At 44.9% G+C, this 12,247-nt stretch overlaps 1 protein-coding gene across 6 annotated transcripts in view; it reads left to right on the top strand.

The window, feature by feature from the left end:
* Ctnnd2 (catenin delta 2) overlaps positions 1-12,247 on the top strand; it is an 881,165-nt gene that overhangs the window by 744,996 nt on the left and 123,922 nt on the right. For all 6 annotated transcript variants that reach the window (XM_076551692.1, XM_076551693.1, XM_076551694.1 and 3 more), the window contains one exon: positions 2,360-2,545. In XM_076551692.1, coding sequence (XP_076407807.1) covers positions 2,360-2,545 — 186 coding nt within the window. The remainder of the gene's footprint in view (positions 1-2,359; positions 2,546-12,247) is intronic.

Genomic DNA, 12,247 nt, shown 5'->3' with positions numbered 1-12,247 from the left:
AAAGCCTAAACAATTAAAAGTCTCTAGTTCCTGGTCCTCATACCTTATATGCCTTTCTGCTTCCTGCCATTACTCCTTGGGATTAAAGGCGTGTGTCACCATGCCTGTCTGTTTCCAGTGTAGCTTTGAACTCACAGAGATCCAGATGGATCGCTGCCTTCAGAATGCTAGGATTAAAGGGGTGTGTGTGTGTGTGTGTGTGTGTGTGTGTGTGTGTGTGTGTGTGTGTGCCACCATTTTCTGGCCTCTGTGTATATGCAATGGCTGTTCTGTTCTCTGACCCCAGATAAGTTTATTGGGGTGCACAATATATTGGGGAACACAATATCGCCACACCTCCCAGCTCCTTCTTTCTCTCTCTCCAGCTTCTCCCCACACCATCTCCCTAACTGCGGGGTGATTATAAAGCACTCCTCGAAACTACAGCTTTAGTCTCCCCAGTCCTGCTGGAGGAACATGGAAGCCCCAGGGGAGAGAAACAACGAGATGAGAAGGAAGGAAGCTTTCTCTCCTGAGTCCTTGATGGAAGAGAAATCAGTTTGAGATGATTTGAAAATTGTCTTGACTTGTGCCATAACATTTTCCTTTCAAGGAGAGACGTGTCTGTCTTTCATGTGTCGTCCTGTGCTTACTTGCTTTCATGCCGGCTTCCTTTTCCTGATGCGGAAAGGATGCTCGAAACAGAAAATCAAGTTGGCTCAAAGCCTGTGGGATTAGCAGCCATGAAACCTTGGCAAGCTGGAAAAAATACCCAAGGATGGCATGGGCCGCAGAGTATATCCTGAGAACTGCTTTTCTTAACTGACAGTCACAGCACCCCTAATCAGGTAAAGAGCACAGGCTACCCTTTACCAGCTTCGTGCCAATGGGGGCAGCAGGCCAGGATTGGAGTCCGGTGGCTCTGTCTGTCCTGGCACTGACCCCAGACGGAGGGAATAGCTTTCAACAGTGAGCTACCTACAGTTGGCTTCACCCATCCCTCTTCCCTCTGCGGCATGAAAGTCTGTTCCCTGCTTTTAGGAGCCACACAGTGGGTCTCTGAAACATGATCGCCAAGATGCAAGGGTTTTCAAAATAAAATTGGGGTGTTTTCTTCCCCTTATTGTTTTCCCTTTCTTAAGATGTGTATTTTATTTCTCTATCTCACCCCACCCCTGCGGCCTGTCTTAAGTTCAGGAGAAAATGTAAAAGGTCAATTTTGGGGCCCCATGATATGGCTCAGCCTATAGACATGGTTGCTCCACAAGGCTGGCAACATGACTTTGATCCACAGAACACTCAGTGGAAGGAAAAAAACTTCTCCAGAGAGTTGTCTTCTGACCTCCCCATGTGTGCTGTGGCGTGCATAGACAACACACAGACACAGATACATAGGCACAAATACACAGACACACAAACACATACACAGTAAATAAAATAGATTTTTAAAAGTCAGCTTTCTTTCAGGGAAGCACTTTCTGCAGAGGGGCAAAGGACAAATGCGTGGGTCACATAATCTCTGTCTCAACTCTCTGGTTTCCCCGATAGCAGCCTGGGGTGTGTTTCGCCCTCTACAGGGGTGGGCATGCTGGGTTTGCGAAAGCATTATCGTGAGACAAGCCTCAGGTTGGCTCCAGCCTGCAGATGCAGCTTCTTGAGCTTCGCTCTCAACTTCTGGAAGCTTCTAGAACTTATTTTGTGTCATATCCACAACTGGTGACAGCAACAATGGCACCAAGTCTCTAAATTCATCCCGTCCTCTCCACAGCCCTGTGATGCTGGTGCTTTTATCATGATTGGCTTACTAATAGAGAAACGGAGGCACAAAAGGGTTAGTCACTGCGCACAAAGCCACACAGCCATTGGGCAGAGCTAATATTCACACCAAAGCCGAGACAAAGTGTTGTATGTCCCATGCTCAGGGCCTCCCAGGTGTGGTCTCCAGCATTACGGAAACTGTATATTTCTTGATAAATGATGTGCAACAGCATCCCCAACCAGAGCCGAACTAAATCCACTCCCTGTGGTCTTAGTGACTTGGATTCCTAAACTCCAAGCAGGAGCTGCCTGTAAATGGTGATCTTGTAGTTGCGAATTTGCCCAGTTCTCACAAGTGCACTTTGATTACCTGTGACTGGTGTTTGTTGAAGTACCTAATATTGATGATAATTGTCTCAAGTGAGAAATGGTCTTAGGACCTTCCAAGCTTATCCAGATTCTTTCTGTTGCAGTTGTTAGCAGAGCCCTTGAAAGCAGGAGGTAAATGCATCTGAGGACCAATGTGTCCATGGAGACTGACTGCCTTTCCAGGGTGGAAGCATCTGCTGAGTCACTTACACTTACCCCTCCATTTCCCTTTTTTCTTTTGGGGATGCTGCAGACCGTTGAAAACTGTGTGTGCATCTTGAGGAACCTCTCCTACCGGCTAGCAGCAGAAACGTCTCAGGGACAGCACATGGGCACAGACGAGCTGGACGGACTGCTCTGTGGGGAGGCCAATGGCAAGGATGCGGAGAGTTCTGGGTGCTGGGGCAAGAAGAAGAAGAAAAAGAAATCCCAGGATCAGGTGATGCTACAGGCTCACAGCTGCATGCCATGATCCCCTTCCTCACTAAGATATTAAAGCTGTATCGATATATATAGATACGGGGCTCTGCATTTACAGTATATGGTGAAGTCGCTAGTGTGTCCGCATGATTTTTCTGTCTTCCAGTTCAGGCTGGATAGAAACTTCCAAAGTAAAGAAAAAGCCATTAACGTACTCTGATGACCCAGTTCCTAGAGTGTAGGTAGAAGTAGGTACTGATGTTTGTATGTTGAGTGACAAATGCATTGAATCCTCTTTGGGGGTGGGGAAAAGCAGATGCCATGAAGGTGATGGAATGCCCAGGACAGGAAAAATCAGGTAAGAAGGGAAGTGGACAGAAGAGGCATGATATGCCGTGTATGTTTGACAACAGGTTCCAAAAGCCTTGGTTATTGTCTTGTTTAACCTAGGGAAGTTGGGGTGAGAGTTCATGAGCTTTACAACTGGATGATGTCAGAATTTGGGTCTTGGGGATCAATTTTGGTAAATTCAGAACACTGCAGCCAGAGAAGGATAGAATGTTCTGCACTGTAGACCCTGCTAAGAAAGACTCCCTGCTGCACAGTGAAGGCCAGGGGGCAGCTGTCCTCAGTCTGCTGTGAGAACAGCCTTCCGTCTGGTCCTGGGGTCCCTGGGGTCCCTGGGATCTAAAAGCCCTCCCACTCAGTGCCTCTAGGACGAGGCATGGTGGAATGGCCCATCTGCAAGCAGCTGAGAAGCCTGCACTGGAGGAGGCTGTTTCCAGACACTGCACCTGTCTGATGGACACCAACACTCAACTCTGCACAGCGTGTCCACCTTCCCGCAGACGTGAAAGCCATCTCACATTCAGCATCCTTCTCTGGACACTGAGGTCACGTGGCTAGCTTTTCCTGGACACTAATAATGCTTCCAATTGACCAGAGTTTTGTCGACCTGAAGAAGTGTCTGCCAAAGTGAGACGGGGCCCATAGCCATCTCTGTAGCCAGATTTTTAATCCAAGACGATAGATTTGTTTGCCAATGTATTTGTTCAGACAATAGTGCAATATTCTAAGTGATGTGGGAAATAGTTTTACTTCAAGTGGAGTTTAAAGAAAGTGTTGTCCTTAGAGTAAAGATTAACAAGAATGCCCTTTAAATCTCATTCCTAAGTTTATCTGGAAGGGCTCAGTATCAGAAGTCCATAGCTGTGAGTATCAGCTCTGTGCAGCTCCTGAGTGCTTCCCACATACTTCTCACAACATCTGGACCTGCATGTCCTACCTACCCGTGCCTCTGAAAGGGCCATGCTCCTTGCTTTGGGCAGAGCCTTCCCACTCTGGGATCTGATCCCGTTCTGCCTTTTCCTCTGACACAAGTCAGAGCTTTGCATCTCTAATCTTCTTCTTGAATGGAATGAAGGACTGAACTGTAACTAACGCAGCTTCTTAATGCCCTCCCACCACAGGGCTGCAAAGGGCATCTCATTTGTGTTCACTGACCATTTTAACACTGGTATTATACTAGCTGCCATGTCAACCTTCAGTATTGTTCTAGGAGATCAGAGAGCCAGAAAATACAGTTCTGCACATTCTCCCTTTGCGCCAACTAAAGCAGGAACTTATAAAGATACAGTGGGTTCCCCTTGTCTGTAGCCATGTTCTGTGACGCCGGGGCCCACACTGCTTTCCCCTGGAAATAACATCCATGGCATAAAGGTACAGAGGAGAAAGCATCTCCCACCACCATAGGAATGTGCTGGGAAAGCCACAAAGGCTGGACCACCTAGACAGACCAAGTAACTCTGGAAGGCCCATTCAGGAAACAACTCTAAAATGTCAGTCTTAACAGGAGGAGCTTTTCACTGACGTTGCACCCAATCCCGTGTCTGGCTTCACCCCAGGTTTGAGCAGCTACTCCCTCGCCCGAGCCTCTGGTCTGACTCTAGTGTCTCACTTCATAAAATCCTGACTTGACACGGAACAGTCCGAACTCTGCCCAGATGTCCCTTATGAAGTCTTGGATGACGGAGGGGATCAGTGTTGATTGCGCTCAGAGAAATGAGTAACCAGAAGAGAAGGAACATTGTGGGCCTCGCCCAATCACAGCCCTTCTCTCAGGGTGTAAGCCTTCTGGTGAAGCTCTGAGGAGACAGACTTTTCAGGGTTCACACTGTGCTTGTAGCCACATCCTATGATAATTTTCAACTTTTCAACCTTGAGTGTGATAAAACTAGTCATAGATTTTTGCCAAAAGTCAACTTAAAATTGTTTATGCTTCATTTTTTCTAAGAATTTTCTTGAAGAATGTTTTGCTGAAACCTCCAAAAGTTAAAATGCTGTGGAATGATGTTGTCTACAATGACTCTTCAGACTTAAATAGCAAGCAAATCATAAATTTTTTTGGTTTGTTTTTATGCTTGATTGGTTGGTTGGTTTGTTATGGGCTTTTTGTTGTTGTTGTTTTTTAGATTTTCACCATGAGCTAAATATATACAAAAACTATTTGGAAGTTCCAGAAATTCAATGTCAAACTTAATTGGGGGTGCAAGCTGACAACTGTGCTGGTTTGGAAAACCATTTGGTGTATTTTGTCCATTTCAGTATCGTGTTTGAATAGTCAGGGGTGAAAACCATTTGCTGTTAAAGACTGGTGGAAAAAAACAGGGGTGAAGACCCAAAGACTGCAAACAGGGTGACGGCAGAATCTGAGATAAATGAGCGATACAGGCAAGGTTCTGTGGACTTCATGCTTTCTGCAGGGAGAGAACTGTGGTCTATTGTAGATGTAACCAATCATCTTATTAAAATAAGAAACACAGAGCCAATGTAAAAGAGAAAGCCGAGAGGTCAGAGCTCAGAGATAAAATCTTACCTCCTGCAGTGCCCCTAGCTTCCCCGAGAGAGAGCTACTTCCTGTTTGTCCGTGTTTAAATAGTCTTTCTGTTCAGCCTTCTCATTGGTTGTAAACCCAACCACATGACTGCCTTGTCACTGCCTGTAAGTACCGCCCTCCAGGTCTTAAAGGCGTATGTCTCCAATACTGGCTGTATCCCTGAACACACAGAAATCTACCTAGCTCTTCTAACCACCACGCTCTTGCTATGGCTCTAATAGCTCTGACCCCAGGGCAACTTTATTTATTAACATAAAATTAAAATCACATTTCAGTACAAATAAAATATCACCATAGTCTATGGTGCTACCTGCTGGGGAAGAGTGATGCTGGGGCCGGTCCAGCTTCTCCAGGTTAGACTGAGAAGTGATTTCCCTGGCCATGCCCTGTAGTGCTTGGCACATAGGGGATGAGGCCACCATTTGGAAACAGGAGTGAAAGAACCTACAGGAATTAGAGGCAGGATCCAGGACCCCAGTTCATCACCCTTACCAGGTCACAGCAGGCTAAGCAATGCAGATACCCCAAGGTCTCTGTAGGACAAAGCATAGTTGTCTTCTCTGACTCCAGACCAGCAGACCACCAATGAGCACTTAGCAATGTCATTTAAAAGTAGTGCTCAAGCTGGGTGCCTGGGGTACACACCTGTAATCCCAACAATCAGGAGCCTGAGGCAGGAGGATAGTCATGAGTTCAAATACAGCCTAGCCTCATTGTAAGACCCTGTCTCTAAATTAACAAATTTGCCTAGAAGCATCCAGAGAGTTCTACATATATAGCTTTAAATATGATCAGAGTATTGTCTGACCCTGGGACCTCTACCGCCCCAAAGTCAGGAGTTGGCTGTACCTTGCATATGCTCTTAGCTGCTCTGTATGCTGGACAAGCGCTCAGCACCAGCCACACCACCACCCCTCAAACCTGGGTTTTTAAGGAGTATTTAGCGGTTTGAAGAAAATACATAATACAAGCTTTAAAAGTGGTAGAAAGAATTTGTGTATACAAATGTAGATGTATGGATGACAAAGATTCAGATGAACCTTCTTCAATTTCATGATATGTGTGTCATATGAACAATGAAATGTATGTGTATGCAAAATAGTCTAGAAAAATACAATGGGGTCCAAGATCACCTGGCTCTGATCATACTCAGCAATGTCATTTCTAAGTAGTGTTCAAGTTGGGTGTCTGTGGTACACACCTGTAATCCCAACAATCAGGAACCTGTGGCAGGAGGATTGCCATGAGTTCAAACACAGCCTAGCCCCTTCGCAAGACCCTGTCTCTAAACGAAACAAGATGTTGGGATATTGTTCACCTATAGAAAATTGCCCAGCAGGCATAAGGACCCAGGTCTGATTCCCAACACTGCCATATATTTATAATTCCAAAAGGTCCTGGGAGTGCATTCTTTTAATCACAGCACTTGGGAGGCAAGGGAAGTGGATCTCTGTGTTTGAGGCCAGCCTGGTCTACACAGCAAGTTCTAGGCCAGTCAAGGCTACATAGTGATATACTGTCTCAAAAAAAAAATGTGTTTTGAACCTTAGAAGAACCTATACCATTCTGCAGGTCAGGTTTAGTTATAAGATAGAAATCTCAGAAATGTTTCCTTGAGTTCCTTGATAGGGCTAGTTCGGGAAAATGTATACCATGAAGGTTATGTCACATTCTTGCTTTCATTTAGTTAAGTGATTGCTATGGAAACATACCTGAACTATCACCCTGAGTACAGACCTATGTGAAAAGTGTGTGCTTTGCCCTCTCCTTTTATAAAAGCTCTTGGCAGCTAACTCTGCTCAGTGTCTGTTGCTGAACCAAAAAGCCCAAAGTCCCTGGTGTCCCTTTCTGGAAAAAAACTTCCCAAAATGACAACTCGTCAGGATTCTCTCTGGCCCAAAGTACAGTTTGTAATGACAATCCAGCCTCTCAGGGCAATGGAGAAACCTGAAAAAGTAGAAGACAAAATTAATGTATTTCCTCTTTTGCACCTATTGTACAAAGAAGCCCTTTGGGGTTTGTTTTTCAACTTGGCACATGACCAAGGATCTGATACCGGTGCACTGATGGGTTCTGCTCCGTCGTAGCTGAAGGGTCACACCACACTGTCCTACTCTTGGCTGCAGGCCAGGCAGACCTGGGCCTCACTCAGCATGAGCCTGACCCTGGGAAAAACTGCTGAGATAAAAGCAAGCAGAAACAACAGAGTCCTCGAGAGCTTAGCTCCCCTGTCCCGTGAGTCGCCAGGAAGCCCTCCTCTCAAAGAGATGAAAAGTCCAGTATGTGTTCAGATGAGTGACAGGAGATTGACCGGGTTCCAAACATGATTCTGACCCAGTGTTTCAAACAGGATAGATTTTTCTGCTGCGATCATCTTCGTCGCATGATCTGGTGCATCATTATCACTGTAAGAGATGATGTAAGCTCTGCTTCTTGCAAAGCTCCTTCCTCGGTTGTCGATGCTAAATGCTTAGATTAGTGAAAAGATTCATCTGTGAAACTCTTCTTGGCATTGCTTCACTACATCACTGCAAGAATGATTCCTCACAACCAAATGAAACCTCAGTTCCACTCTTCCAGAGCAACCCCATGTAAAAACTGCCTGCTGGTCCCTAATCTGCTCCATCTCTTCATTTCGTTAGACTTCTCTCATAGTCTCTGGAGTTGGACACATGAGTGGGTCCTACAGAGGATGGATAGCAGGTCTGTATGGATCTTTTTTCTATGTGTGACTTTCAGGCCAACATCTGGCACCAGCTGTGCTGTATGGCCATTGAGGTGTGGCCTCTGGTACCTCTAGGTCTTGTTTAAAGTGGGTGTTCACAGCCAGGATGTGTCCAGTCTCACTTTTTTTTCTTTCCTGAAGAGATTTTTGTATCAAAGTAGCTGTGAGATGGTAAACCCCACAATCTGCTCTTTCTTGGATTTTCATCTTCTTTGCATCATATCACATTGACAATCAGCATCTAGAATTATCAAGAAACCTAATCTAATACACATTCTACACTAACATTATTTAAGAGCTTAGAATATGTGGACTGGGAAGATGACTCAGTTAATAAAGTACTGAATTCTCTCTCTGAAATCTGTGTAAAATAAGAAGCTGAACATGGCAGTGTGTCCTTCCCATCCCAGCACTAGGGATGGGGATATAGGGCCCCTAGATTACTTATATGTTCTTCCTGGTTAGAACAGCACTGTCTAAAAAAATTAGAAGATTTTTTTGTGCCTTAAGAACAACACCTGATGTTATCCTCTGGTCTACATACTTGCACATACATCCAACCCAAATGTGCAAGCCCACACATATGAGCACACCCACTCAGGTACACACATAAATACATACATATATGCATACACAACTTAGATTTTGCATGCATGTAGTGTACATGTGTGTCAAAGGATCCTTGCAAATGCTGTTTTAGATCATGCTCGAATAAAGGAATACTTTGACCTCAAGGGATTATTATAGCATTCTTAAATGCTACCATGTTCCCCATAACCTTCCACAGTTTTCTTCAGTCTTTCAGATTGTAGCACAGGGCTCCAGTCTTTTGGAAGCCCATCAAGTCATGTGTATGATAGTGGCCTGAAAATGAGACTCTGATACTAAATAATGCGAAATATCTGCAGGCACAAATGTAAATTTTATTACTCATTCAAAATGTTACATTGGAGGCTTAAATTCATTTGGCAGTGTTTCCCAGCAGACAAAGCAAATGTTAATTATGAAAAGAAATCCAAGTGGCTTCCACCTCTGGATTCTGTATCCACAGATGCAACCAACTATAGATAAAATACTCAGGAAAAAAAAAAGTCTGTTCCAAACATCTTCAGACTCTTGTAGTTATTCTCAAAATAATATAGCATAGCATCTCTGTACACATAAGTTATACAATGTTGTGTACCTCTAGAGATGATTTAAAGCAGACAGTTGGGCACAGGTTGTATGCAAACATGGTACTATTTTTGCATTGGAATTTGAGCATGAATTTTGATAGCTGCTGAAAGCCCTGGAACGGATACCCCCAAAACACTAAAAGAAGACTTCATATATAGCCAATCATGTGTAAATAGTATGTAGGCAAAATAGAATACTACAAGAAGAAATACACATGCATACATAGCACCCTTGTCTGTGGGAACAAGTTTAATGTTCATACATCCATCATTGTGGATCTTTTTCTTTCTACATACATCCATAGCTTTGTTTGACCCTTCAGAGTACAATGCTACTCTGTTGTTTGGTTGGGTGCAGACACATAGATTCTCTGGTAAATCTGTTCCACTGCTGTAGACCACCACCCTACAATTGTCAGGAGCAGATGCTTTATACCTTTCAGAGCTCTTATCTTTAGGAGACTGGGCCCCTCTTCCTGGTCCAAGAGCTCTTCATATCCACAGTCCATAAGCAGAAACAGACAAAGAAAACAAGCATTTCCTTTCCTTTACACACATCACCGATCTCCAGGTGGCCTGTGCTTCACAGCAGCACCATAGCTGCCTGGGGTTCTGCAAAGTAGAGTGCTTCCCTAGAAGCTCCTAGATCCTCTGTAAAGTACCCTTCAGCATGGCCTTAATGAACAAAAAGGGTTACAATGGAATATTAAGTCGGTCCAGTGAAAGATCTCTCTGAGAAAAGTATCTTTGTTCAAACTGTGTAGCAGTACCTACACATGGTAGTCATAGTAGATCTTTTATTCATTTCATTGCTCATACACTCTCTGCAAAGAATGCAGCCCCTTCTGACAGGCACTCCGGCCACCTCTCCCCTACCTGCCTTGGCCCCTCTGTGATGGGGAGAAGTGTAGGGAAAGCCTGCTTACTGCCAGCCACTTATCACCTGATGCAGCATGGCCTGTCTCCTTCCTGGCAAATAGCCCTCTAGTCTGGGAAGCAGAAAAGCTACTGAAAATTCCATGCTGGACTCATGCCATGGTGTGCTGACCCAAGCCTTTGCTTATAGAAAATTTGGGTTGCCTCCACATTTTCATTGATGTAAACTGTAGTAAACATTTGTGTAGTCAAATCTCACCTAGCTCTTTAGTTACTTCTTAAAGATCGATTCTCCACCATGAAACATCTAGACCAAATGAATGTCTTAGGACTTGGGATACACAAACCAATATTTACGTTTTTGCATGTGTATGGCATATGTAAAATATGATTGCGTTCAAATGTAAATATACATGTGCGTGTATGAGTGTGTGTACACAGGCATGTGGAGGCCACAGGTTCCTCCATTGCACACCTCATGTAGACAGGGTTTCTCACTGTACTGTAGCTCAACCATTTGACAAGATCAATGGAGTCAGCCAACCCCAGACATCCTTATGTCATTGCCTCCCATGTGTCGGGATTGCAGGTGGATGCCACTATGCCTGGCTTTTTTCAGTGGGTGCTGGTTTCCCAAACTGAAGTTCTCATGTTTGAACATGCTGACTGAGCCCCCTCCCCCCCAGTATTTGTCTTAATTATTCTGCAAGTGATAATTTAAATAGATGAATTTGGTTTTACATAGATAATCACCTAGTGACTGTGTCCTTTGTGACACTGTTGGTGACCTTAAATTTTCATGTCTTAATGTCACAGTGGCCGCCTTCTTTCCAGACGGTTTTCTTCTTATTAGTAACCAGGGTTTTCTTTTGCTGCTGAATCCCACTTCCTTTCTGGCCATCTGCTGCTTTCTGTCACTCCTGCTGCTGGCTGCAGCCTTGTTTCACCCCACTCTCCCCCACCATATGCTGGGATCTTGTTGACTTAAGACACCGTATTCAGTGTCGTAGAAGCAGCACATGGCGCATTCCCATGAAGACTAGCTGGCTGCACAGTCCCATTGTTTCCATCCATGCCTGAGATTCTTCTCCTTCTTCTTCACCTCTAATAGCACCTCAAAGGCATTGTTTAAGTTCAGGGAGTTTGCAGACTGAAAAATGTGTCTTGATTGAATTTACTTAGTTTTACCCCCAAGACTATGGGACCAGGTCTGGCACTGAAAATGTTTTATACTGGATAGTTCTCTGTGTTGGATCTGTCCTGTGCATTAGTGTTTGTCAGCATCCCTAGGCTCGACAAGTGGATGCCAGTAGCACCTCTTCCACCAGCTATAACAACCAAAACTCCTTCCAAACATTGCCTGTAGCCTCTTTGAAAGGGACAACTCTCCAGGGAGCAAGACCATCTGAGTCACCAAACAAATAACCAAGACAATAGTTATCAGAAAGGTGTTAACATGCCAGAGATGGTGCCTCTGCAGATAGTAGACTTTAGGTTTCCCTAGGCTAGGATGGGAAGGCTGGAGCAGGAGAAGAATTCAGGATAAAACAGTGCCACTCCAGTGGTTTCAACACGGTGATGTGGAAAAGGGTGCAGATGATTCCAGTAAGGCTGAGCTGCCCTGGTAACACATCTTCTATCCTGAGGATGTACTGCCTAGCCCCCAGGGCTATCCCCGGGGCTATCTTGGGATGCCTTTGTCCTGCTACTTTGTAGCAAAAGCCGCCTATGTTGTCTCCTCCTGGACACAAGTGTTCAGTCTCGGGAGAGCCTAGAGACAATGTGGTGTCTAGAGACAATGCGGTGTCTCGCAAATGCAGCTGACTAGCCCAATCAACTCAGCTGTGCTCTGTGGCCCCCGTACAGCATTTGCAGAAATCCACACAACTAAGCTACCCTCACTTTTGGAGTTCCCAAAAGACAGCATGAAATATCCTTTCCCTTCTGGCTTACAGCTAGAGTTTTTAAATCCCTACTCCTGCCATCTTTTTCCCACCACACCCCCATCCCCAAAAGGCTGGGGGTGGTCAGGAATATACCCTGAAGGCA

The sequence above is a fragment of the Peromyscus maniculatus genome, chromosome 15, assembly GCF_049852395.1.
Source record: "Peromyscus maniculatus bairdii isolate BWxNUB_F1_BW_parent chromosome 15, HU_Pman_BW_mat_3.1, whole genome shotgun sequence".
Taxonomy (NCBI): Eukaryota; Metazoa; Chordata; class Mammalia; order Rodentia; family Cricetidae; genus Peromyscus; species Peromyscus maniculatus.
Note: the sequence above shows the minus strand (reverse complement) of the source record. Positions and strands in the feature narration are given on the sequence as shown.